Here is a 25,951-nt window from a genome sequence, read left to right as displayed (position 1 = left end):
GATGATTGCGCAATGTTCAGCACCATTCGCAACTCCTCAGATACTGAAGCAGTCCAGGTCCAAATGCAACAAGACCTGGACAATATTCAGGCTTGGGCTGACAAGTGGCAACTAACATTTGCACCACACAAATGCCAGGCAATGACCATCTCCAACAAGAGAGAATCCAACCATTCAATGGCATTACCATCACTGAATCCCCCACTATCAACATCCTGGGGTTACCATTGACCAGAAACTGAACTGGACTAGCCATATAAATACTGTGGCTACAAGAGCAGGTCAGAGGCTAGGAATCAGGTGACAGGTAACTCACCTCCTAACTCCCCAAAGCCTGTCCACCACCTACAGAGCACAAGTCTGGAACATGATGGAATACTCCCCACTTGCCTGGATGAGTGCAGCTCCCACAACACTCAAGAAGCTTGACACCATCCAGGACAAAGCAGCCTGCTTGTTGGCACCACATCCACAAACATTCACTCCCTCCACCACCGATGCACAGTAGCCGCAGTGTGTACCATCTACAAGATGTACTGCAGGAATTCACCAAGGCTCCTTAGACAGCACCTTCCAAACCCATGACCACTACCATCTAGAAGGACAAAGGCAGTAGGTACATGGGAACACCAACACCTTGGAGTTCCCCCCCCTGCCCCCCCCACCAATTCACTCACCATCCTGACTTGGAGGTATATCGCCGTTCCTTCACTGTCGCTGGGTCAAAATCCTGGAACTCCCTTCTAACAGCACTGTGGGTGTACCTACACCACATGGACTGCAGCGGTTCAAGAAGGCAACTCACCACCACCTTCTCAAGGGCTACTAGGGATGGGCAATATATACTGGCCCAGTCAGCAAAGCTGACATCCCGTGAATGATGAAAAAAAAGAGGACAAGTCAGTTCCCAGAGTGAAACCTGGCTTGATAAACCTAACTTTGTTTTTGTTAGAAACTGTGGAGGAAAGTTACTGAACAAATTCACAGGAGTCTGCTGATGAATTTTTAACATGTTTAATAAATGTTTTATTCCTTAAGAAAAAATGCACTATATTACACCAGACAAAAAGGTTGGAAAGATCTCAATACAAACGGTAGAAAATTATTCAAACTCACACCATTCCTTTTATCCTAGCAATACCCTTACAGACAGAAAACCTGTGAAGATTCTCTCCCCCCCCCCACCAAACTGGTATTTCTCCCTGAGACACACAAAACTGCAATTAAATTCACTATTACTTCAACTGCAGAACAAACACAAGAGTTCCCTTAACTCAGTCCCCAGCAGCCTTACAACATTTCTTATCAGAGAGCTTAGAATTTCTGTCTTCACTGTCTGACTTACACACTCTGAACTCCTTTTCTGTCTTTCTCTGTGTCTCACTGGACCCCTGTCGTTAGGCAACAGCACAGTTTTTTTCTACTGCGTGTTTTTTTCCCAAAACCACTAAATTTCTAACCCTTTTTAACCCATCCCTTCACGTCAAGGGTTGTAAAACCTCATTAAAAATGTTTGTTTACAAACAAATTCAGAAAACCCTCACCTTTTTGCCAGGAGGGTCTGCAGAATTCCCAGCACCAAGCTCACAAAAAAAACTAAATGAAACTAAAACTATTTTCCACCTTAAAACACAAATATAAATATAAATTAAACTTAAAAGTTATACATTGTTCCTCACAACGGCGATGTTCAGATTTCTCTTCATATTTGAGATGAAATGCTGGAAACACTCAGCAGGTCAGACAGCAACAGCATCTGTGGAGAGAGACACAAAGTTGACCTTTCCAATGGATGTTCTTTCATTCGTGTTCTGATGACAGATTATCAATCCAAAATGTTAACCTGTACATTCCTGCTGAGAGTTTCCAGCATCTTCTGTTCTTGTTTCAGATCTCCAGCATCCGCAATATTTTTCTTTTGCTTAGTATTCGTGTTTGCATCATTGTGTATGCTCTGATACCTACAGGCTGGGAAAATGGGCCTGGCCTTTAATGGTTAACAGATGTTGCTTTGGCTTTACGATATCTTACCAGTTTCACTCTTTGTTGCTCAGGTGGTACCATGCCAACCTCTCACGTGCACAGGCGGAGCACATGCTAATGAGGGTGCCACGAGACGGAGCCTTCCTTGTCCGTAAAAGGAATGAGCCCAATTCATTTGCGATCTCATTCCGGTAAGTGTTTTCTGAAAACTGTACTCTTGGGGTGTGGGCAACGCTGGCAAAGCCCCCGTATATTCCCTGTCAGTCACTGCCCTGAGGACATTAAGCGTGGACTGGAGCCACATGTCCACCAGACTGGGTGGGGCCTGACAGATTCGCTCCCCTGAAGGACATGGATGAACCACTTGAGCTTCAATGACAAAATGGCACTTTTCATGGTCATTTTCTCTGGTGCCAGCCCACAAATTTTCCAATTTAGTGAATCCAGTTTGCCAGCTGGTTTACATAGGATACATATAGCACAGAAACAGGTCATTGGGCCTAACCAGTCCATGCTGGTGTTCGTGTTCCGCTCAAGCCTCCTATCTTTTCTCATCTAAATCTACCATTATAACCACCTATTCTCTTCTCCCTCACATGCTTGCCGAGCTTCCCCTTAAATCCATCTATACTATTTGCTTCAACCACTCCCTGTGGTAGCGAGTTGAGTGAAGAAGTTTCTTCAGTGGGACTTGAACTCACGGACCTCTGGAGGGGATCTCTCCTGCTCGTAAAGCATCATGACACCTTTTAAGGATAGGCGGGGCCTCGGTTTAACGTCACATCTGAAAGGCGCTATCAGCCTTGATGTTGTGCCCAAGTATGGAATGTAAACCCCGCACCCTCAAACTCAGAGGCAAAGATGCTACCACTGAGCCTAGTAATATCTTTGCTGCCTTTTCTGTACAGAGCTGAAGGAAAGATTAAGCATTGTCGCGTCCAGCAGGAAGGGCAGTTCGTCATCTTGGGGAGTTCGGAGTTTGACAGCCTAGTTGACTTAGTCAGCTACTATGAAAAGAATCCGCTGTACAGGAAGATGAAACTCCGCTACCCGATAAATGAGGAAACCTTGGAAAAGATCGGCACAGCGGTAAGTATGTACAGTCCACCTGCCACTACTCTGAAGGGGTGATCCCTTCATTGCTTTCACGCTACAGCCATGGTGACCTGTCTGACAGGAATCCCTCAACTCTGACCTTGAATGTTTCTTAAACTTCAAACATTTAAAGGACTCCTTTTTAAAACCAATGGGCCAAGTTAAGGCCATGTGTGTGTTTCTTGTTGACTTAAATGATATTGCTATCTTTTTGAGTCAGGTTGATTGTAATGAAATAGGCTGAGATTTGACCCAGATATCAAAAGGGAAAGGCTCATTGAGGGAAGGGAGGAGCAGCCTAAATTTATAAATGAAATTGAAGCTACACTTCTGGTTCTTAAATCTTCAAACATTGCATCATCTTAAAGTGGTTCTTGTTCATGTTCCTAATTTTATTTGGGGTTAGATTTGGAAGAGTTCCTCGCTTTGTCAGCAGGCAATCTCCACATCCCATGGCCCCCAAGGAGTTTTAGCTTTTAGCTGGAACTGCTCTGGTGTGGTAGGATAAAATTTTATTCTAATTTGTCCCCGAGGGATGTGGGTATTGCTGCCCAGTCTACATTTATTTCCCACTGCCTAGTTGCCCTGAAAGGGTGAAGATGGAGCTTTACCACTGCAGTCCTTGTGATGGAGCTCCCACAGTGACGTTCGGTGGTGAATTCCTGGCTACCGACCAATTGACAATAAAGAGGGGAACTTGAAGGAGATGCCGTTCCTCGAATTCTTACTCACTTTGCCCATAAAGTGAATAACTGACCTCAACTGTGTGTTCAGTAGGAGGCACCGCAAGGCTTTACACTTCCCCACAGAAAGAAGAAAGATTTGCCATTATATAGCATCTTTCACAACCTCAGGACATCCCAAAGTGCTTTTGAAATGTAGCTAGTGTTGTAATGTAGGAAGCATATCAGCCAAAACTATGGACAATGAGATCCCACAAACAGCAATGAGATAAAGGCCAGATAATCTGTTTCAGTTAGTTGGCTGAGGGATAAATATCAACCAGAATTTCCCCTTCTCTCCCTTGAAATAGTGGGACCTTTTCAGTCTACCTAAGAGGGAAGTCAAGGCCTCAGTTTAAAGTCTCATTCCAAAACAGCACTTCCAGCAGTGCAGTGCTCCCTCAGTACTGCACGGCAGCATCGGCCTAGATTTTGTGCTCAAATCTCTGGAGTGGAACTTCTGACTAAAGAGGCAGAAGTGCTACCCACTGAATAGAAGAGATTAAAATGAGATGGGTTTGTCAGTGTATGGCTTCGGACACTGTTGACCCACTCACCCTCTGCATTGCCACAATGTTTACTTCAAAGGAAAAGAGGGGATGACCATTGGGGGAGGGGGAGAGGGGAGGGAAAAAAAGCAAGATAGTGGAGCAACCAACCTGCTGGGCTGTCAAAGGACTGAGCTAAGCTGAGCCGAGCCAGACCAGGCCAGGCTGGGAGGAGCAAGGCTTATCTCCAGTGGTCTGTAATCCTAACCACAGCCTCCTGATTCATTGGCAAACTCATATTGGGAATAAAACTCTATCTCGCTGACGACAATAAGTTCAAGGCTGACACAGTTATTTATGAAAACTGCACAAAAGTTCCCTTTTAAAGATGAGAACAGGATGTGAATGGGGTGTTGGGTTTGGTCGGCAAACCATTGTTTTGTTTTCCTCTTGGCTGTATTGGCCTACAAGAAAACGATGAGTGGAGCTGGAACATTTTAACTGGATTTCTCCTTCCCTCCATCAGGAGCCAGATTATGGGGCCCTTTATGAAGGACGGCAGCCGGGATTCTACGTTGAGGCCAACCAGATGCCGACGTTTAAGGTAGAGATTTACAAATGCATCCTCCGCTTTACTCTACACTCATCCTGTTGTGAAAGCTATTCTGCCCCTTGCTTCCCAGTGCCATTGTATGATATTTCATCAGACATCGACTAGTTTCTGGCTTGTTCAAACACTAACAAACTGCATGGCTTCTGAGGGTCATGTTCAAAAGTAGGGCAAGTGATTGGTTTTAACGTCCATGTGCTCGTGCACTGACATTTTCGTGGCATTCAAGGTTTTTTCATTCAAACTCCTGATGATTTGCGATTTGCAGCTGAACCGGAAGGCGATAGCATTCCCACGACATTGCTGTTCTTGTGTTTCTTGATGGTAAAGGTTGGAGAGGGGTGGAGATGCTGTCTTGTAGATCAGAAACAGTGTAGCCATGATGGTGGAAGGGGCACATGTTGAGGCCACTGGCAGAAGCACCGATCAAGTGAACTGCTCTGTCCTGGGCATTGAGCTTCTTAAGTGTGGTTGTAGCTGCAGCCACCTTGATTAGTAGTGAGTATTACATTACGCACTTGACTTAAGCTTTGTGGATCTTGGAGAGGATTTGAATGGTGAGGGAGTGAGCTACTTGTTACAGGCTACCCTTCCTCTGACCTGTTCTTGTAGCCATGGTGTTGTTAAGATTCTGGTCAGTGGTGACCCCCAGGAAGTTGATAGTGGTGGAATTGGCTAAGGTGATGCCATTGAAGGTCATGGGGAGATAGCTGGGCTTTCTTTTGTGAGTTGTTCATTACTTGAAACTTTTATGGTAGGAATGTTATATCCACTCGTAAGCCTAAGACTGGCATGCAAGCTGGCATGCACTGCATCATTATCAGGAGTTGTCTATGGAGATGAACACTGAAAAATCATCAGCAAACAGAGTTCGGGCTCCTTGATGCTATAGTTGACCATAACGCTGACTTGATATCAAGGGGAGCTGCTCTGCCTCTGGAATTCAGGTCTTGTGTCCAGGTTTTGATAAAGACTGGGAAGAGGTCAGGAACGCTGTCGGTGAACAGGTGATTGGGGAGTGGGTGTCACTTGATGGAAATATTGACGACTTCTTCCATCACTTTATTGATCATTGAGGGGGGGAGACTGGGTTAGGTCACACGACAGGTCAGGTGACATTAAGCCTAGGTTTTGTAGTAGGACGTACCTGGGCAATCATCCAGACTGTTGGGTAAGTGCCAATGTAAAAGCAGCTTGATCAGAAATGTGACTTTCTTCATGTTGCTGTGGAATGGCTGTCGTCCTGACCACCAGGTGGCAATGCAACTATTGGAACAGCTTACATGTAGCTGGCTGCAGCCTTGGTGGGAGTTAGCTGTGAGTTTGTGTGCTATATATGACAGCAATAAGGTTTGCGAGGTAGGCTTATAATTCATTGAAAGGGTGAGTTGACAACAGATCCACAAGGGGAAAGCTTCAATAGCTCAGTACTCCCTAGCCTCAGGATGTCTTCCAGCTTCAAAACCAGTTACTCTGTATAATGTAAAGATTTAGAATAATAATAATAATCCAGTAACTCAGCCTCCAATGCTCTCTGAGGAAGAGAATTCCACAGACTAACGACCCTCAGAGAGAAAATATTTCTCCTCATCTCCGTCCGAAATGGGAGACCTCTTATTTTTAAACTGTGTTCCTTAGTTCTAGTCTCTCCCACAAGTGGAAACATCCCCCCCAGTATCTACCCTATCAAGACCCCTCAGAATCTTTTATGTTTCAATAAGATCAACACTTCTAAACTGATTATTGTATTACCATCTCATCACCCCAACCTCCCAGACTTTATTTCAAGAAATATGAGCCAATATTTCCCTTCTAGACAATGATTAGCCAGCGCGTCAAATTAACTCTCAAAAACTCCTTTGCTTTGGTTCAAGTTACTCCCTCCGTGGGCAGTGTTGATGTAGGTATGGTGTGTAATAAGATTGGGTGAAAGCTCGATTAGATCAATGGAGCCAGTATCTGTTTAATGTCAGCATGAAGGAGGAGGCTATCACTAAAAACTTGCTGCAGCTTTTTTTTTAAACATATATATGTGCCAGATCCTTTTTTTTTACAGCAGTGGTCAGTCAGCATTTATAATGTGATTTTGTGTTACAGTGTACAGTCAAAGCAATGTATGATTACAAGGCACAGCAGGATGACGAACTCTCCTTCTGCAAAAACTCCATCATTCAGAATGTGGTCAAACAGGATGGGGGATGGTAAGCTCATGGCATACACATGGAAAGCTTTATCTTAACTGCATGAAATCTGTCCTTCGTCGAGTTGAACCATTGACTTGTATTTTCGCGAGTACAGAGGGATAAGGTGGGATCTGGTTTAGGTGTTTATGTTGGTTAGAGGAATTGATGAGGTAGATGGAGAGAAGCTATTTCCTGTGGTGAGGGAATCTCGAACAAGGGGTTATAATCTTAACGTTAGAGTTAGGCCTTTCTTCACACGTTAGGTAGTGGAAATCTTTTCCCCAAAATGCCATTGAGGCTAGGGGTCAATTGAACATTTCAAGACTGAGATTGATAGGTTTGCTTCATATCTTCATGCACATTTTTTTCCCCCCTTTGGGGAATGGTTCGCAGGCCAATTGAACCTCTTCATGAGTACTCCTTCACTGGCCAACAAATCCTAGAGTGGGACTTGAACCTAGAACATCTGGCTCAGAGGCAGGCTACCAACTGAGCCACAAGACCTCCCTCTTCTTTGGTACCAAGGTGGGTAAATGAGATCAAGATACAGATCCGCCATGATTAAACTAAACAGTGAAACAGGCTGGAGGAGCTGAACGGCCTCCTCCTGTTCCTGTTGGCACCAGGGGCTGCTTTAACAGGAAAATCCTGGAAATGCTCAGCCAGTCAGGCAGCATCTGTCGAAAGAGAAAAAAAGAGTTACGTTTCAGGTTGATAACCTTTCATCAGAATTGAGAGATTTGTGACGAAAGGTCATCGTCCTGAAATGTTCACTCTGTTTTCTCTTGCAAAGGTGCTTCCAGATCTGAACATTTCCAGCAATTTTCTGTTTTTTGTTTCAGATTTCCATCATCTGCAGTATTTTGAGTTTGTATTGTTCTATCCAGCTTTATTACTGAATCCTGACAGTGCTATCAAGCAGCATTTGCTTAGCAATAACTTGCTCACTGACACCCAGTTTGGCTTCTGCCAGGACCACTCAGCTCCTGACATCATTACAGCCTCAAACATGGACAAAAGGGCTGAACTCCCAAGGTGAGGCGAGAGTGACTGCCCTTCGCATCAAAGCCACATTTGACCGAGTGTAGCATCAAGGAGCCCTAGCAAATGGAGTCAATGGGAACCAGGGGGAAAATTCCCCACTGGTTGGAGCCACACCTAGCACAAAGGAAGATGGTTGTGGTTGTTGGAGGTTGGTCATCTCAGCTCCAGGACATCACTGCAGGAGTTCCTCAGGGTAGTGTCCTCAGCCCAACCATCTTCAGCTGCTTCATCAATGACTTTCCTCCCATCATAAGGTCGGAAGTGGGGTTGTTTGCTGATGACTGCACAATGTTCAGCACCATTGGTGACTCCTGAGATACTGAACCAGTTCATGTCCAAATGCAGCAAGACCTGAACAATATCCAGGCTTGGGCTAACAAGTGGCAAGTAACATTTATGCCACACCAGTGCCAGGCAATGACCATCTCCAGTAAGAGTGAATGTAACCATCACCCCTTGGCATTCAATGGCATTACCATCACTGAATCCCCCACTATCAACATCCTGGGGGTTACCATTGACCAAAAACTGAACTGGACCAGTCATATAAATACTGTGGCTACAAGAGCAGGTCAGAGGCCAGGAATCATGCAATGAGTAACTCACTTCCTGACTCCCCAAAGCCTGTCCACCATCTGCAAGGCACAAGTCAGGAGTGTGATGGAATACTCCCCACTTACCTGGATGAGTGCAGCTTCAACAACATCCAAGAAGCTTGACAATGTCCAGGACAAAGCAGCCCACTTGATTGGCACTACATCCACAAACATTCACTCCCTCTACCACCGATGCACAGTAGCAGCAGTGTGTACCATCTACAAGATGCAGGAATTCACCAAGGCTCCTTAGACAGCACCTTCCAAACCCACAACCACTACCACCTAGAAGGACAAGGGCAGCAGATAGATGGGAACACCACCACCTGGAAGTTCCCCTCTAAGCCACTCACCATCCTGACTTGGAAATATATCGCCGTTCCTTCACTGTCGCTGGGTCAAAATCCTGGAACTCCCTCCCTAACAGCACTGTGGGTGTACCTACACCACATGGACTGCAGCGGTTCAAGAAGGCAGCTCACCACCGCCTTCCCAAGGGCAATAAATGCTGGCCCAGCCAGCGACGCTCACGTCCTGTGACTGATTTTTTTTAAAATGCACTGCGTTCCTATGCAAATGGAAAGCAGAAAAACTCATTACCAAATTAGATGATGTTTAACTGTCAGCCAAACAGCCTTTTTTTCCCATTTACAATATTTTTATATCTGGTAAAGAGAAATGTTCAAAGAAAATGCCAAAAAAAGCACGATTTTTCTTCAGGGTCGCACAGTGAGTTGGAAACACAAGTGTGCAGCACATGTGAGATCTTGTGCAGTATAAATGGAAACTTTTTTGCTTTATGATGTATTTATCCTGAGGCGTACCATTATCTTGAGAGGTCATTGGTCCAAGCATTCCTCCCATTACCCAATGTGAACCATTGTTGGGGGAAGTTACGATGAACGCTGTGCCTGGATTACTTTACCAGAGCTGACCAGTAAAGGGAGGCAAAGTGAATGTATGTGAGAGTTGGGGGATAATTAGAGAAAGAAGGCAGAAAGAGCTTGCATTTGTCACATCTTTCCAAACTGTCTCAAAACCTGGAATGAATTATTTTGACATGTAGCCACTATGATGCAAGTCAGTCCACCAGCCATTTTGAACACATGAATATACCAACAACAGCAATGCTAGTTAAATGACTGTTCTCCAGTTTCTATAATCTTCCTGAACATTACACCCCACCACCTGCCCAATTTGATATAGGTACTGTTGTCGCTCTGCTCTGCATATTGACCTCTTTCCAATTTATTTTCCAGGTGGAAGGGTGACTATGGAGGTAAACGACAGTTTTGGTTCCCTGCCAACTATGTGGAGGAGCTAATGAGCCCAACTACTTCAGAACCAGAGAGATTGGTGAGACACTTTGATCTAGCTTGACACAAGACCATGTCCCTTTTAAGCACCAGTAATATGATACTTGCCATTCCAAGCAAAATACACCTAATATGTTGTCCCATGAGGTTAGCACCTTTCGGTCCTGTATGTGATGGACTTAAACCCTGTTATTGCGTACAGGGTGGAAATTCCACTCCATATAAAGAAAGACTTGGATTTATATAGCACATTGCAAAACCTCAAGATGTCCCAAAGCACTTTACAGCCAGTGAAGCATTTTTGAAGTGTACTCATTATTGTAACCTAGGAGACGTGGCAAGCAAACTCTCACAAACAGAAATGTGACAATGGCCAGATAATTTTTTTTTAGTGATGTTGATTCTGAGGCATAAATATTGGCCAGGACACCAGCCACTTACCCTCTCATTTTTATTTTGTGTGTGTTGATTAAATTTATTTTGCACAGCCACGCACAAAGTAACTTAAAGGGGCCAACTGTGCGGGAGCTTTCAGGTTGCTACAGAGTTTAGAGAGAACATTGAACTCCAGGGATTAACTCTCAGGATCTTTTCCGTTTATCTGAGAGGGCAGACAGGGCCTCAGCTTCACACATCATCTGAAAGACAGCACCTCTAACAGTGCAGCACTCCCTCAGCACTACACTGGAGTGTTAGTCTAGAACTTTGTGCTCAAATCTCTGGACCCACAATCAGAGGTAACAAGTTTTACCAACTAAACCACAGCTGACACTAATGCAGGAGTCCGAAGCCAGGAGTACGGAAAAGGGAGGTACGGAAATGGAAGAAAAGGAGATATCAACATAAATATGTGGCATGTCGTCAATGGTAATTGCTGGTGTTTTGCAGGCTCAAGCAGCTTTTAAGACATACAAGGGGCCAGTCTTATCATTTATGCAGGAGGAAGCTGTCACTTCTTTTTGAGGGGCATGTACCCCTCTGCCATAATAGCAGATGCTAAAAATCTCTCAGACAAGTGCAGCCGCTGTGGTGGGCTGCGTGTATCTGCACAACTCTGGATAAGCTGCTGGGTATGTGCATGTGTTTTTCTGTACAGTATACATTTGATTCCCAAAAACAAAATTGGTGCTGTCACACAGCCGGGAAAGCATGGACCTAAACCATTCCCGTTTGTATCGTCAGCCTGATCTAACTCAACGTAGAGCAAGGTCTGCTACCTATGGGGAGATGGTGGTGTAGTGGTAATGTCATAGGACTAGGAATCCTGAGGCCCGGGCTAATGTCCTGAGGGCATGGGTTCAGATCTAATGTTGGGCATTGGTGGAATTTGAGTTCAATTAAGAAATCTGAAATATAAAGCTAGCCTCAGAAACAGTGATTGTGAAACTATCACTGATTGTTGTAAAAGCCCATCTAGTTCACTAATACCATTTAGGGAAGGAAATCTTATCCTTACCTGGTCTGGCCTTCATGTGACTCCAGGGCCACAGCAATGTAGTTGAATCACTAAAATGGCCTAACTAGCCACTCAGTTCAAGGACAATCAAGAACGAATATTGGCTTTGCCAATGATGCGCACCTTCCATGAAAGAATAAAGACTGCCTGGGGAAACTATTTCTCTATAACAGGTATTGGATAAATAAAACTCTCCTGTTTAAATATAGCAAGGGTACATTTTAATCCTTCATGACAAATGATTTTGTATTTTCCTTTTTTAAAATTATTTTCTGTTCCTACTTCGAGGAAATTTGTCTCCTTCTCTCCCCTTCACTTTGTAGAATCTAGTCCGGTTGAGAGACCAGTCAGACTGTCTGCCCTCAGGTCCTAGCCAATATAACTTGATGCAGATGAGCTCTGCAAAAATATTCCTGATCTAAGTGGGAGAGATTTTTTTTAATATTCGTCAAGGTGAAGCTATTTTCATTTTGAATAAATGGAACAATTATTTAATTTTTGGTGTCCAGTCTTAGAATAAGAATGTTAGGAATAGGAGTAGGCTGTAAAGCCTGTTCTACCATTCAATAAGATCATTGCTGATCATCTACATAAACTGCACTTTCCTGCCCTACCCCTATACATCCCTTGATTCCCTTACTGCCCAAAAAATGTATCGACCTCCGTCTCGAATATACTCATCGACTGAGCATCCAGAGCCCTTTCGGGTACAAGAATTCCCTTGGGTGAAGAAATTTCTCCTCGTCTCGGTCCTAGACTCCCCAGCCAGGGGAAGCAGCCTCTTGGTACAATTACTAAGAGAATATATAGGCCTAGTCCATTTAATAGTATATCCAACACTCCCTAGACCAGGAGTTCCCAGAAAACGTCACGGGAACAAGCGATTGGGGTCGCAAACTCCGAGGCAGCGGTGGTGCCTTTGGTGCGGAGACTCGGATTTGACAGTTCTGGGTTCAGCTGCGAGGCCCCTTTAAATGCGCATGGTTTCTTTGTTTTTGTTGGTGGGCGTGGCCTAACAAAAGGAGGAGCTCTGAGGCCCAATCAGTGCCACCAGCAGAGCCTGCAAAATGGTAGGCGGCCAAGCTTTGCTTCGTGCCTGTACCCCTGCCGTTCGAACTCTTCCTCTTTATGTCAGCATAAACCCCTTGCCAAAAACACACTCTCTAACCGCCCCCCCCCCCCCCCCCCCCCCCCCCCCCACACCTCACCCTTCCCCTGTTTTCATTCTTGGGGTCGCACCAAGTGTGAAGCATTAAAATGAGGTCACAGGGGGAATAGTTTGGGAAGCACTGCTCTAGTCCAATGGAGAGGGAAGCTCTTTCTACTCAACCACCTATCTCAGCCCTGACGTCAGAGGAGCACCTGTATCGCAATATTGTTCCATCAGCCTTTTTGTGACTTTTGCAAGTGAATTAGTGCCGAATTAGGGGCAGTGTTAGAAAATTGTTCTGTCAGAAAGACCACAAGGAATTGAAACAAGGCCGGAGACATGCATTTCACATAGGAATGGTCTCGTGGAGAATTTCTTTCTTTCTAAGCTCTGATTTGCTGCTGTACATTGGAAGAAAAGACATATTTGACATCTTCAGCTTGTTCAGATGAGTTGACTCATGTGGTACTTATCCTCCCTCTACTTGCAGCCCCTTAGTGAAAACAGCCCGCTGGGAAATTTACTTCGAGGATTTCTGGATGTTCCTTCCTGTCAGATCGGTGAGTAGTCCAATCATTTTGGTGAAACTTCACTCACCTCCTTCAGCCAGTAACCCTAACTGGGATCTGTCTGAGGGGTCACTTTGCTGGCACAATGAGAAATGGGTATGCTGCCTTAGTAGGTGTCTTCAGTTCCATTGAAATAAATGAACCCTGCCTCTGAACTTGAGTGGAAGTCGAGCACTTTCTTAGAAAGAGGGAAGACCATGTCAATCCATAAGGGAAAAAAAAGACTTGCATTTATATAACCCCTTTCGTGACCCCGGGGCATCCAAAAGCACTTTGCCGTCGACTAAGTACTTTTGAAGTGTGGTCACTTGTAATTTAGGGGGCATGACAGCCAATTTGCGCACAGCAAGCTCCCACAAGCCATAATGTAACCTAGGTTAATAGATGAAGAGTAGTTTAGACAGAGTGCTAGAAAAGAATCAGGAAACTACTAACTTAACCCCAAAGGATGGACACTTAAAGGTGGCACAGACTGGCAGGGCACTGGTACAATTCATGAGAAGGCCCTGAGCTATATACTTCTGTGAAGGGCAGTGGAGACAGTTGCATCCATTTGACAGACCTGTTCGTACATATGGCAGCTGAGTATGAGCAGCATTGGGAAGGAGCCATCTTATCAGCCTCTCAGCCAAATGGTTGCCTGACACTTAGAGGTAAAAGAACAGGCCATGAGGATGTCAAGCAAATTTGTGTTCCCCTCAGAACCAGGCGTCAATATATGTTCAGCATTGTGCTCTTTCAGCCCAGGATACTTTCAGCAGTCAGTTTTAAAAGTTTTAAAGTCCTTGGAACAAGAGAGAGAGAACATTTAGTCAATGTGTCTGCATTAGATAGATGGGGACCCCACCACCTGGGAGTTCCCCTCCAAGCCCTACACCATCCTAACTTGGAAATATATCGCCGTTCCTTCACTGTCACTGGGTCAAAATCCTGGAACTCCCTCCCTAACAGCACTGTGGGTGTACCTACACCACATGGACTGCAGCGGTTCAAGAAGGCAGCTCACCGCCACCTTCTCAAGGGCAGCTAGGGATGGGCAATAAATGCTGGCCCAGCCAGTGAAGCCCACATCCCATGAATGAATTTAAAAAAAAAATTAGGCTTTGATTTTGATCAAAGTGGCAAATGACATCCCATGTAATGAACTCTCCCTCCTGTTCCTTCTCAACCAGTCTGCAGCTTTTGACACAGTTGATCACACCATCCTCCTCCAAAACATCTCCATCACCCAGCTGGGTGGGACTGCTCTCACCTGGTTGTATCCTTATCTATGTAATTGTGGTAGGGCTGCCAACTGTGATTCAAGATATTCCCGGAAGTTTCATCACATGACTTGCCCCCACATTCCAGCCATTAATCGGCCAACTCATCCATCCTTGGGATGCACTGCCTTCCTGCACCAATTGGAAAGCAAAAAGACTCATTACCCAACTGGATGATGCTTAACTGTCAGCCAAACAGCCTTTCTCCGCGCACCCCCCCGCCCTCCTCCATTTTCAATATTTTTATATCTGGTAAAGAGAAAAGCACAGAGAAAATTTTTTAAAGCTCTCTTTTTTAATGTCCCGATGACTTTTCTCCAGGATTGCACACAGCAGTGTCCTACATATGAGCACACAATCTAGGAGCAGGAGTAGGCCACTCAGCCCCTCAAGCCTGCTCCGCCATTCGATAAGGACATGGCTGCCTTGATTGTTACCTCAGCTCCACATTCCCATTACCCCCAGTAACCTTCCATCCTCTTGCTTATCAAGAATCTACCTTTGCCTTAAAAAAAAATTCAAAGGAAAGAATTTTTCAGTAAGCGAGCAGGGCCAGGGCCTGCTTGCCGATGGGTAAAATGACGCGCGGTGATGTCAGGCGGGCATCCCAACATTACCAAGTGTCATTTAGATTTTCAGTTCAGCGGGTGCGCAGCCAACCCTGCTGTACGCCCACCGAACCATCAAAGGCCCATTAAACACTAATTGACATCGTCAAATGAGCTGCCTGTCCTACCATAAGGTTGGGGGCAGGTGAAGAGCCCAGGCGGCCTTCGCTTTTTTCATGGAACCTCATCCACGGGCGGGATGAGGTTTCATGAAGTGTTTAAAAATTCAATAAAAGTTATTTTAAAAAATTCATTGACGTGTCCCAGCTCAGGTGACACTGTCACACGAGGGGACATGTTTTAAAAGTTTTTAATTACTTTATTCAGATGCTTAAAAGTTAAACTAATCCCCCTGAGGCACCTCTGTGCCTCGGGGAGATTTCTACGCTCCTTCACGCACATGCACCTGAAAGAGCGCAGGCCCCGACTCAGGGAATCCCCCCCTCCCTTACCCGCACACTGAGACCTCAGCGCTTCCTGGCGGGTGTCACGCTGGGCAGGCCTTAATTGGCCCGCCCACGTAAAATGGCGGCACGGACCCGATCGGGTTCATGCTCGCTCCCACCCGCTCCCACACAACCCCGCCCCCCCCCAACGGGGGGAAAATTCAGCCCAAAGGCTCTGCTTTCACTGGCTTTTGAGGAAGAGGTTCCAAAGATTCATGACTCTTTGAAGAAAACATTTCTCTTCATCTCTGTCTTTAATGGGCAACCCCTTATTTTTAAACAGTGACCCCTAGTTCTAGATTCTCCTGCAAGAGGAAACATCCTCTCCACATCCACCCTGTCAAGACATTTCAGGATTTCATATGTTTCAGTCAAGTCACCTCTCACGCTTCTGAACTCTGATGAATACAAGCCTAGCCTATCCGACCTTTCCTCATAAGATCATTTAGATGGAGACCATTGGAGATTCCTGGAGACTCCAGGCCAATCCTGGAGGGCCGGCAACCCTAAATTGCAGCCAGAGAATCACCATCAATAACTTTTCTTCTCATTCCCTCACCATTGACTCAGGTGTCCCATGGAATTACAGAATTTTAACGGCACAGAAGGAGGCCATTTGGCCCATCCTGTCTGCACTGGCTCTCCAAATAAGCATTATGACCTAGTGCCATTGTCTTGCCTTTTCCCCATACCCTTGCTTATTGTTTCTATTCAAATAATCATCTAATTTCCTCATGAATGCCTCAATTGAACCTGCCTCCACCACACTTCCAGGCAGTGCATTCCAGACCCGAACCACTCGCTGTGTGAAAAGGTTTTTTCTCATGTCTCATTTGCTCCTTTTGCAAATCACTTTAAATCTGTGCCCTCTCATTCTTGATTCTTTTATGAGCAGGAACAGCTTCTCCCTACCTACTCTATCCAGCCCCATCATGATTTTGAACATCTCTATCAAATCTCCTCTTAACCTTCTTCTCTCCAAGGAGAACAATCCCAACCTTTGCAACCTATCTTCTGAAGTTTCTCATCCCTGGCACCATTCTTGTAAACCTCTTCTGCACTCCCTCCAATGTGTTCACATCCTTCCTATAAAATGGTGCCCAGAACTGTACACAATATTCCAGCTGAGGTCTAACAAGTGCCTTATATAAATTCAGCATAACTGCCTTGCTCTTGTACTCTAGGCCCTGTTAATAAAGTCCAGGATGCTATATGCTTTATTAACTGCTCTCTCCACCTGCCCTGCCACCTTTAATGGTCTATGCACATATACACCCAGGTCTTTCTGCTCCTGTGTCCTCTTCAAAATTTCACCCTTATTTTACATTGTCCACATTCTTCCTACCAAAATGCATTACCTCACACTTCTCCACATTGAACTTCATCTGCCATCTATCTGCCCACTCCACCAACTTGTCTATGTCCCTTTGAATTTCTACACTGTCGTCCTCACAGTTTACAACACTCCCAAGCTTTGTATCATCCGCAAACTTTGGGCAGAACTTTCCCCCCATCCGGGGGATTGTTTATGAGTGGGCGTGCAGAGGCGCGCCTCCGATCGGCGCCGCCGATTGGGGGGCATGCCGCCATTTTACGTGGGCGGCCTTAATAGGTGACGTCTGCACAGAAGCGCTATGCGCTCCTTGTGTGGGTGGGAGGGAATCCCTCAACAGAGAGTGCACTCTTTCACACTTGCGCACGAAAGAGCGCACTCACCTCCCTGAGGCTAAGTGCCACCTCAGGGAGTTCAGCTCTACAATAAAAAAATATTAAAAATAGAAAAAAAATTTCCCCGACATGTCTCTTCATGTGACACTCTCATGAGTTGGGACATGTCCATAACCTTTAAAAACACTTTAATTAAATTTCTTAAAACCTACATGAAACCTCATCCCGCCCATGGATGAGGTTTCATGCTTTTTCTAATGCCTGCCAGGTCTCCCGGCCTGTCTGCCAACCTTAAGGTTGGGCGGGCAGGTCCATTAATTACTTAATTGACTCTGTCAATGGCCTCAGTTGGCCATTGACAGGTCAGCAGGCGCACAGCTGACTTTGCTGAGCCCCCACCTACCTGAAAATGCAAATGGGGCACAGTGACATGGCGAGTTCCACCCAACACCACCGCGCATCATTTTACACGTTGATGAGTGGGTCCTGCGCCCCCCCCCCCCCCCCGCTCGCCGAATGGAAAACCCTGTCCTTTGAAATTGTGCCCTGCATGCTAAGGTCTAGACCATTAATATATATCAGGAAGAACAAGGGTCCCAATACTGACCCCTGGGGAACTCCGCTACAAACCTTCCTCCAGCCTGAAAAATATCCATTGACCATTACTCTCTGCTTCCCATTTTTCAGCCAATTTTGTTTCCATGTTGCTACTGCCCCTTTTATTCCATGAGCAATAACTTTTCTCACAAGCTCGTTGTGTGGCACTGTATCAAATGCCTTTTCAAAGTCCATGTACACTACATCAACAACATCACCCTCATTGATCTTTTCTGTTACCTCTTCAAAAAACTCCAGCAAGTTCATTAAACACAATTTCCCCTTTAGAAATCAATGCTGGCCCTTCCTTATCAACCCATATTTTTCCAAGTGATGACGAATTCTATCCTGAATAATTGTTTCCAGAATCCTGCCCAGTTAAACTGACTGGTCTGTAATTGCTGGGCTTATCCTTATTTGAACAAGGGTGTAATGTTTGCAAGTCTCCAGTCCTCTGGCATCTCCCCTGAGTCTAGGGAAAACTAAAAGATTATGGCCAGTGCCCTTGCAACTTCTACTCTCACTTCCTTCAATATCCTTGGATGCATCTCAACTGGTCCTGGTACCTTGTCAACTTTAAGTACCAATACAAAAACAGAATTACCTGGAAAAACTCAGCAGGTCTGGCAGCATCGGCGGAGAAGAAAAGAGTTGACGTTTCGAGTCCTCATGACCGTTCGACAGAACTTGAGGTCGAGTCCAAGAAAGAGTTGAAATATAAGCTGGTTTAAGGTGTGTGTGGAGGGGGGGGTGGGGGGGGTGGGGGGGTGGCGGCGGAGAGAGAGTCTCCCCCCCCCCCCCACACACACACACACACACACACACACACACACACCTTAAACCAGCTTATATTTCAACTCTTTCTTGGACTCGAACTCAAGTTCTGTCGAAGGGTCATGAGGACTCGAAACGTCAACTCTTTTCTTCTCCGCCGATGCTGCCAGACCTGCTGAGTTTTTCCAGGTAATTCTGTTTTTGTTTTGGATTTCCAGCATCTGCAGTTTTTTTGTTTTTATCTCTTATTTAAGTACCAATAGTCTATTCCTCCTTATCAGTTTTGAATCCTTCTCATGACAGAGTTTCCTCATCCGTCACCATGGCCTGGAAAGCATCTACCTCCTTGGTAAAGACGGATACAAAGTATTTATTTAATACCTCAGCCATGACCCCTTCGTCCATGTGTAAATTCCCTTTTAGGCCCCTAATCAGCCCTATTTCTCCTTTTACCCCCCTTTTATACTACTTCTTTTACCACCCTTTTAAGTCCCAAGATAGTCCCAAAAGGAACTATCCTGCACCACCTCTCATACCTATTTCCCATCGACATGCTGCCCCTTAGCGATATCATCCAAAAACACATCACATGCTGATGACATCCAGCTGGATCTCAGCACCTTCACTGTCTCTAAATTATTAGATTGCTTATCCAATATCCAGTAGTGAATGTGTAGAAATTTCCTCCAATTAAGTATTGGGATCATTGATGTCACTGTCTCCGCCACAAACTCCATTCCCTAGCCACCAACTCCATCCCTGGCAACTGTCTGAGGATGAACTAACTGCTTGCAACCTGGGTGTCATATTTGATCCTGTGATGAGCTTTCAACCACAACTGCATGTCATCTCTAAGACCGCCTATTTCCATCTTTGCGATGTTGCCCGACTTCACCCCGTCTCAGCTGACCCGCTGCTGAAACCATCACCAATGCCTTTGTTACTTCCAGGCTGAACCACTTAATTCAACATCCCGGCCAGGATCAGTTGACAGAGAGTCAATGCGGTTTCAGAAAGGGTCAAGAAACTACTGATGTAGTGTTTACAGGTGGACAGCTCTAGGAGAAATGCCAAGGAGTTGATCATTTAGGACTGAGATGAGGACAAGTTTCTTAACTGAAAAGCTTGTGAATTTTTGGACTTCACTGCCCCAAGGCTTGTGGATGTTTACGGGACCCACCTCGGTTCGTGAAATCACAACCAAGTCACTGAGAGAGTTTATTGACTTTGTTCAGCCTGTTAGCTCTCCTCTCACACGCCCAGTGTCCCAGCTGTCCCCTATTTATTTGCGCCCAAAGTACTTGATGAAACAAAGCTCTTCACGATTAACATACTGTTAAACAGTGGATGCTGCATCATTTAGTATATTTAAGGCTGGCATTGACAGATTTTTGGTGTCTCAGGGAATCAATGGATATGGGGAGTAGGTGGGAAAATGGTGTTGAGGCAGAAGGTTAGCTATGATTGCATTGAATGGCAAAGCAAGATTGAGGGACCATATTGTCTGTTCCTGCTCCTATTTGTTATGTTCTTATGTTTTATTACATTAAAGGTTCTAAGTAAATCCAAGTTATTGTTGCTGTTGTTGTTGATTTTTCCACAAGCCCATTGTTCTGAACGTCAATACAAACTCCTGTGCCAATGGAAACTGGATGCCTTAAATTATGGCGTATAAATGGACTCGGCATTTAAAACAATCTCATTTTAGTCATCTTGCCAAAAGTTATGCTTTTGCATATACCCAGCGCCAAAGTCCACCAAACCCCCTCCCCTTTTTCAGCTATGACATGCAATATTCACATTAGGAGTCAGCCCCCCAATTTCCACCTCACAAATGGCTGTTCTACTTACCAGCATCTTATAGCTGGGCGTAAGGGATTAAGCAGGCGATACAGGTGGTGTTGCGAAGGTGCGTGGGAATTTAAGAACACGCCCACATACAGCAGACCCCGCCTGGCGAATGACAAAGATGGCGACCTCCCACATCCACACTTAAAGTTGGGTATAAGCCGACCCTGGTTTTTGGAAGGATTTTACAAGGTTTCAAAGGTCGACATCTACGCTGACATGTACGGTAGTTTTCTTTCATTGACAAATTGCTGTCGGGCGGAGGGTTTGTTCCTGTGGTTGATTCCCTTTGGCCTATTTTATTTTGGAGCATCGCCACTCCATTAGATGAGCAGCTCCAACTCTTTGTTCACTCCTTTTATCTTGTTGCAGCCGTTCATCCAGAAGGGAAAGGCAGTCGTCCGTATGTGTTTAAAATAAATGTAGGCTCGTTCAATCGCTCGGGTGAGACAATGGACCTGGCGGCCGAAACACTGGAAGATCTGAATGATTGGGTGACCAAGATCCGCGAAGCAGCACAGACTGCAGATGCCAGGGTAAATTCATTTGCTTAAAGTAAACAGCCTGCCTTTTAGTACTTTTTACTACTTCTGTTGTTCCTCGTTCATGTTGTTCTTTTCAGGGTGCTTACCACTTGTCCTGCTGTTATCACATTGTGTTTTCTTACCTTAATGCCACTATCAGCAGCACCTCCTTTAGCCGTCACCACTACCATTAACACCCCCTTTATCCTGTGGTTCGTGACATCTTTGTCAATATCTCCTCTGTCCCCCCCCACCTATCGCTGGCCTTCTTTCCAGCTTCACCTGCTCCACCCCTCTTAAACAGTATCAATTTCATCACATCTTTAGCTCTGAAGAAGAGTCATATGGACTCGAAATGTTGGCTCTGTCTTTCTCTCCACAGATGCTGTCAGACCTGCTGCGTTTTTCCAGCGTTTTCTGTTTTTGTTTCAGATTTCCAGCACCCGCAGTATTTTGCTTTTAGCCTATCTTTTGGTTCCTCTTGCCTTACATTAGAGACTCGTTATGGAACTTCTATCTTTTTTTTGAAAAGCCTTGCATTTGAGAACTGAGACTTCACGTTCAGGTGTAGTTTTTCCCCTTCTAAGTTGCGGTGGATGTAAAGGCACTGGGATTCATGTTTTCTGTTGCATTCTGGCTGCTGCTAAGGGAGATGCCGCAACATCTGTCCAGGTCAAATAATTTATGCTCTACTTTCTCTGCCTCTTCCAATGCAAATTATGCAAAAAAAAAGCTGCAACAACTCACCCTGCTACTTGCCCCAATAAGGATAGATATTCCTGTATTCTATCAACAGGCAGCCCCAAAACTGTACCCCAGCGAGAACAGGTACTACAGAAACTGTACCCCAGCAAGAACAGGTATACTGAAACTGTACTCCAGCAAGAATAAGTGTCACAGAAACTACCCCAGCAAGAACATGTGTCACAGAAACTATAGCCCAGCAAGAACAGTTGTCACAGAAACTAGCCAAGCAGGAACAGGTGTACTGAAACTGTACCCCAGCTAGAACAAGTGTCACATAAACTGAACCCCAGCAAGAACAGGTGTCATAGAAACTGTACCCCAGCAAGAACAGGTGTCACAGAAACGATACCCTAGCAAGAACAGGGACTACAGAAACTATAGCCCAGCAAGAACAGTTGTCACAGAAACTAACCAAGCATGAACAGGTGTACTAAAACTATAGCCCAACAAGAACAGGTGTCATAGAAACTGTACCCCAGCAAGAACAGGTATTACAGACACTATAGCCTATGAAGAACAGGTTTCACAGAAACTATACCCCAGCGAGAACAGGTGTCATAGAAACTGAACGCGACAAGAACAGGTGTCACAGAAACTGTACCCCAGCAAGAACAGGTGTCACAGAAACTGTACCCCAGCAAGAACAGGTGTCACGGAAACTGCACCCCAGCAAGAACAGGTGTCACGGAAACTGTACCCCAGCAAGAACAGGTGTCACAGAAACTGTACCCCAGCAAGAACAGGTGTCACGGAAACTGTACCCCAGCGAGAACAGGTGTCACAGAAACTGTACCCCAGCAAGAACAGGTGTCATGGAAACTGTACCCCAGCAAGAACAGGTGTCACAGAAACTGTACCCCAGCAAGAACAGGTGTCACGGAAACTGTACCCCAGCAAGAACAGGTGTCACGGAAACTGTACCCCAGCAAGAACAGGTGTCACGGAAGCTGTACCCCAGCAAGAACAGAAACTGTACCCCAGCAAGAACAGGTGTCATGGAAACTGTACCCCAGCAAGAACAGGTGTCACGGAAACTGTACCCCAGCGAGAACAGGTGTCACAGAAACTGTACCCCAGCAAGAACAGGTGTCACGGAAACTGTACCCCAGCAAGAACAGGTGTCACAGAAACTGTACCCCAGCAAGAACAGGTGTCACAGAAACTGCACCCCAGCAAGAACAGGTGTCACAGAAACTGTATCCCAGCAAGAACAGGTGTCACGGAAACTGTATCCCAGCAAGAACAGGTGTCATGGAAACTGTACCCCAGCAAGAACAGGTGTCACGGAAACTGTACCCCAGCAAGAACAGGTGTCACAGAAACTGCACCCCAGCAAGAACAGGTGTCACGGAAACTGTACCCCAGCAAGAACAGGTGTCACAGAAACTGTACCCCAGCAAGAATTCAAAAGTCTTTTGGAGGTGCAAATAAATTGAAGAAAAAGATTAATAAATAAACCCCCCTTCCCGAGTCCCCTCCATTTAATGAGGTCATGACTAATCAGAGTATTGAATAAATGTGTTAGGAAATGTTATTTGAAAGCTATTCACTTGTGGTTTGATCATTCCTTAGAAAGAAGAAGGGAAGATGATGGAGCGTAGAAAGAAGATTGCTCTGGAACTCTCTGACCTGGTTGTGTACTGCAGACCTGTCCCCTTTGATGAAGAAAGTAAGTGATTTAAGAAAAGCTGTAGGTTACTGGGACAGTTGATTGGCATCCCCAGTTAAAATCTTGCCAATCCTGACAACCTCCTCCGGAGGTCCCAGCATCACAGATGCCAGTCTTCAGCCAATTCGATTCACTCCACGTGATATCAAGAAACAGCTGTAAGCACTGGATACTGCAAAGGCTGCAGGCCCTGACAATATTTCGGCAATAGTACTGAAGACTTATGCTCCAGTACTTGCTGTGCCCCTAGCCAAGCTGTTCCAGTACAGCTACAACCGGCTATGTGGAACATTGCCCAAAAATGTCCTGTACACAAAAAGCAGGACAAATCCAACCCGGCCAATTACCGCCCCTTCAGTCTAAACTCGATCTTCAGTAAATTAATGGAAGGGATCATCAACAGTGCTGTCTAACAGCACTTGCTTGGCAATAATCTGCTCATTGGCACCCAGTTTGGGCTCTGCCAGGGCCAGTCAGCTCCTGACCTCACTACAGCCTTGGTTCAAACATAGACAAAAGAGCTGAACTCCTGAAGTGAGGTGAGAGTGACTGCCCTTAACATCAAGGCCGCATTTGACCGAGTGTGGCATCAAGGAGCCCTAGCAAAACTCAGCTCCAGGACATCAGAGCAAGAGTTCCTCAGGGTCAACCGTCTGCAGCTGCTTCATCAATGACCTTCCTTCCATCATAAGGTCAGAAGTGGGGATGTTCGCTGATGATTGCACAACATTCAGCACCATTCGCAACTCCTCAGATTCTGAAGCAGTCCACGTCCAAATGCAGCACGACCTGGACAATATCCAGGCTTGGGCTGACAAGTGGCAGATATCATTCACTCTACACAAGTGTCAGGCAATGACCATCTCCAACAAGAGAGGATCCAACTATCGCCCCCAGAAACTGAACTGGACCAGCCATATAAATACTGTGGCCACAAGAGCAGGTCAGAGGCTAGGAATCATGTGACGAATAACTCACCTCCTGACTCCTCAAAGTCTGTCCACCATCTACAAGGCACAAGTCAGGAATGTGATGGAATGCTCCCCACTTGCCTGGATGAGTGCAGCTCCCACAATTCAAGAAGCTTGACACCATCCAGGACAAAGCAGCCCCACTTGATTGTCACCGCATCCACAAACATTTACTCCCTCCACCACTGACGCACAGTAGCAGCAGTGTGTACCATCTACAAGATGCACTGCAGGAATTCACCTGGGCTCCTTCAACAGCACCTTCCAAACCCATGACCACTACCATCTAGAAGGACAAGAGCAGCAGGTGGATGGGAACACCACCACCTGGAAGTTTCCCTCCAAGCCACTCACCATCCTGACTTGGAAATATATCGCCGTTCTTTCACTATCGCTGGGTCAAAATCCTGGAACTCCCTCCCTAACAACACTGTGGGTGTACCTACACCACATGGACTGCAGCGGTTCAAGAAGGTCACTCACCATCACCTTCTCAAGGGCAACTAGGGATGGACAATAAATGCTGGCCTAGTCAGCGAAGCCCACATCCCGTGAATGAATTTTTAAAAATATTTTATAGTTTCCCCTTTCCCATTGGATGAGTCCCTCCTTTCATGGCCAAGCAAATTGGTGTCCAGACATGAGACCTTGTTTTGTGAGTGAGCAGAGTGGGAGAGGAGAGCTGGTGGACTGCTCTTCATGTTGACATAGATTGAAGGAAGTGAATCACTTTACTTTAAAATCGGGACATACTGAGTGGCCAAGGGTGAACAGAATTACTGGAATTTGTGCTATTTTGGATTAGTCTGTTCATTGTAAGAATTTCTTGACCACAAACATTTCTGGTCTGGGTAATATGACCAAACCGTTCTTAGTCATTAAAACTTTGCAATAAAAAATATCTACCCTGTATTCGATTGTTGCTCAGTGTGTTAACAGGGCCACACACATCAGGATGTTCCTGGATTACATCCTTGGCCATAGCTGTCCTATTCACTGTTAGCTTAAGTGTCCCAGACTAGTGAGAAAGAAACCAAAATGGGGTTCCTGCTCTTGTTTGCTGTCTGGTAAAACCTTTACCATGTCCCCTGAAGCCTCTAGCCAGAATGTGGTCATTAACTAAAAACTGACTTGTGTTTGATGGTGATCTGACCCACACTATCCTAACAATAGCAATTACTGCCCGGGACCACATGCTGAATAGAAGTTTTTATTGTAAAATGATGAAGAATGGAGGTAACGTTGTAACAAAGTAACATTGCTCACAGAACCATCTAGTGGCCATAGTCTAGAACTACATTGTGACTGTTAGCATAGGGAAATTGAATGGAAGGCATCGACACAGCAATTTACAATGATTAAAGTTGACAGGAAAGTATCAGCAGAAACTGTGACAACAGGAAGGCTTGTTTGCATTCAACTGGCAAGATTTTGAAAACATCTGTCAATATTTTTTTTTGGTTTATGATCTGACAGATCTCCCAGTTTGACCAAAAGTGTCAGTCTAACGGGGATCAGCGTAGCAGTTTAGTTTTTGAGTGTGAGACAGTAAAGCTGCCTAAATGGAATGGTAAATCTCTGAGGGGCCAGAGAGTATAGAAAAAAAAAATTGGACCCCTGTAGCC

The 25,951-nt window shown here is 45.4% G+C and overlaps 1 protein-coding gene across 2 annotated transcripts in view; it reads left to right on the top strand.

Moving 5' to 3' along the window:
* The window catches only part of plcg1 (phospholipase C, gamma 1), a 155,875-nt gene that overhangs the window by 112,856 nt on the left and 17,068 nt on the right, over positions 1-25,951 (top strand). For both annotated transcript variants that reach the window (XM_041204279.1, XM_041204280.1), the window contains 8 exons: positions 2,055-2,174; positions 2,892-3,072; positions 4,815-4,892; positions 6,996-7,099; positions 9,981-10,077; positions 13,134-13,203; positions 20,788-20,951; positions 23,259-23,355. In XM_041204279.1, the coding sequence (XP_041060213.1) occupies positions 2,055-2,174; positions 2,892-3,072; positions 4,815-4,892; positions 6,996-7,099; positions 9,981-10,077; positions 13,134-13,203; positions 20,788-20,951; positions 23,259-23,355 (911 nt within the window). The remainder of the gene's footprint in view (positions 1-2,054; positions 2,175-2,891; positions 3,073-4,814; positions 4,893-6,995; positions 7,100-9,980; positions 10,078-13,133; positions 13,204-20,787; positions 20,952-23,258; positions 23,356-25,951) is intronic.

Source organism: Carcharodon carcharias, chromosome 14 (genome assembly GCF_017639515.1).
Source record: "Carcharodon carcharias isolate sCarCar2 chromosome 14, sCarCar2.pri, whole genome shotgun sequence".
NCBI lineage: Eukaryota > Metazoa > Chordata > Chondrichthyes > Lamniformes > Lamnidae > Carcharodon > Carcharodon carcharias.
This window is presented reverse-complemented; position numbering and strand designations above follow the sequence as displayed.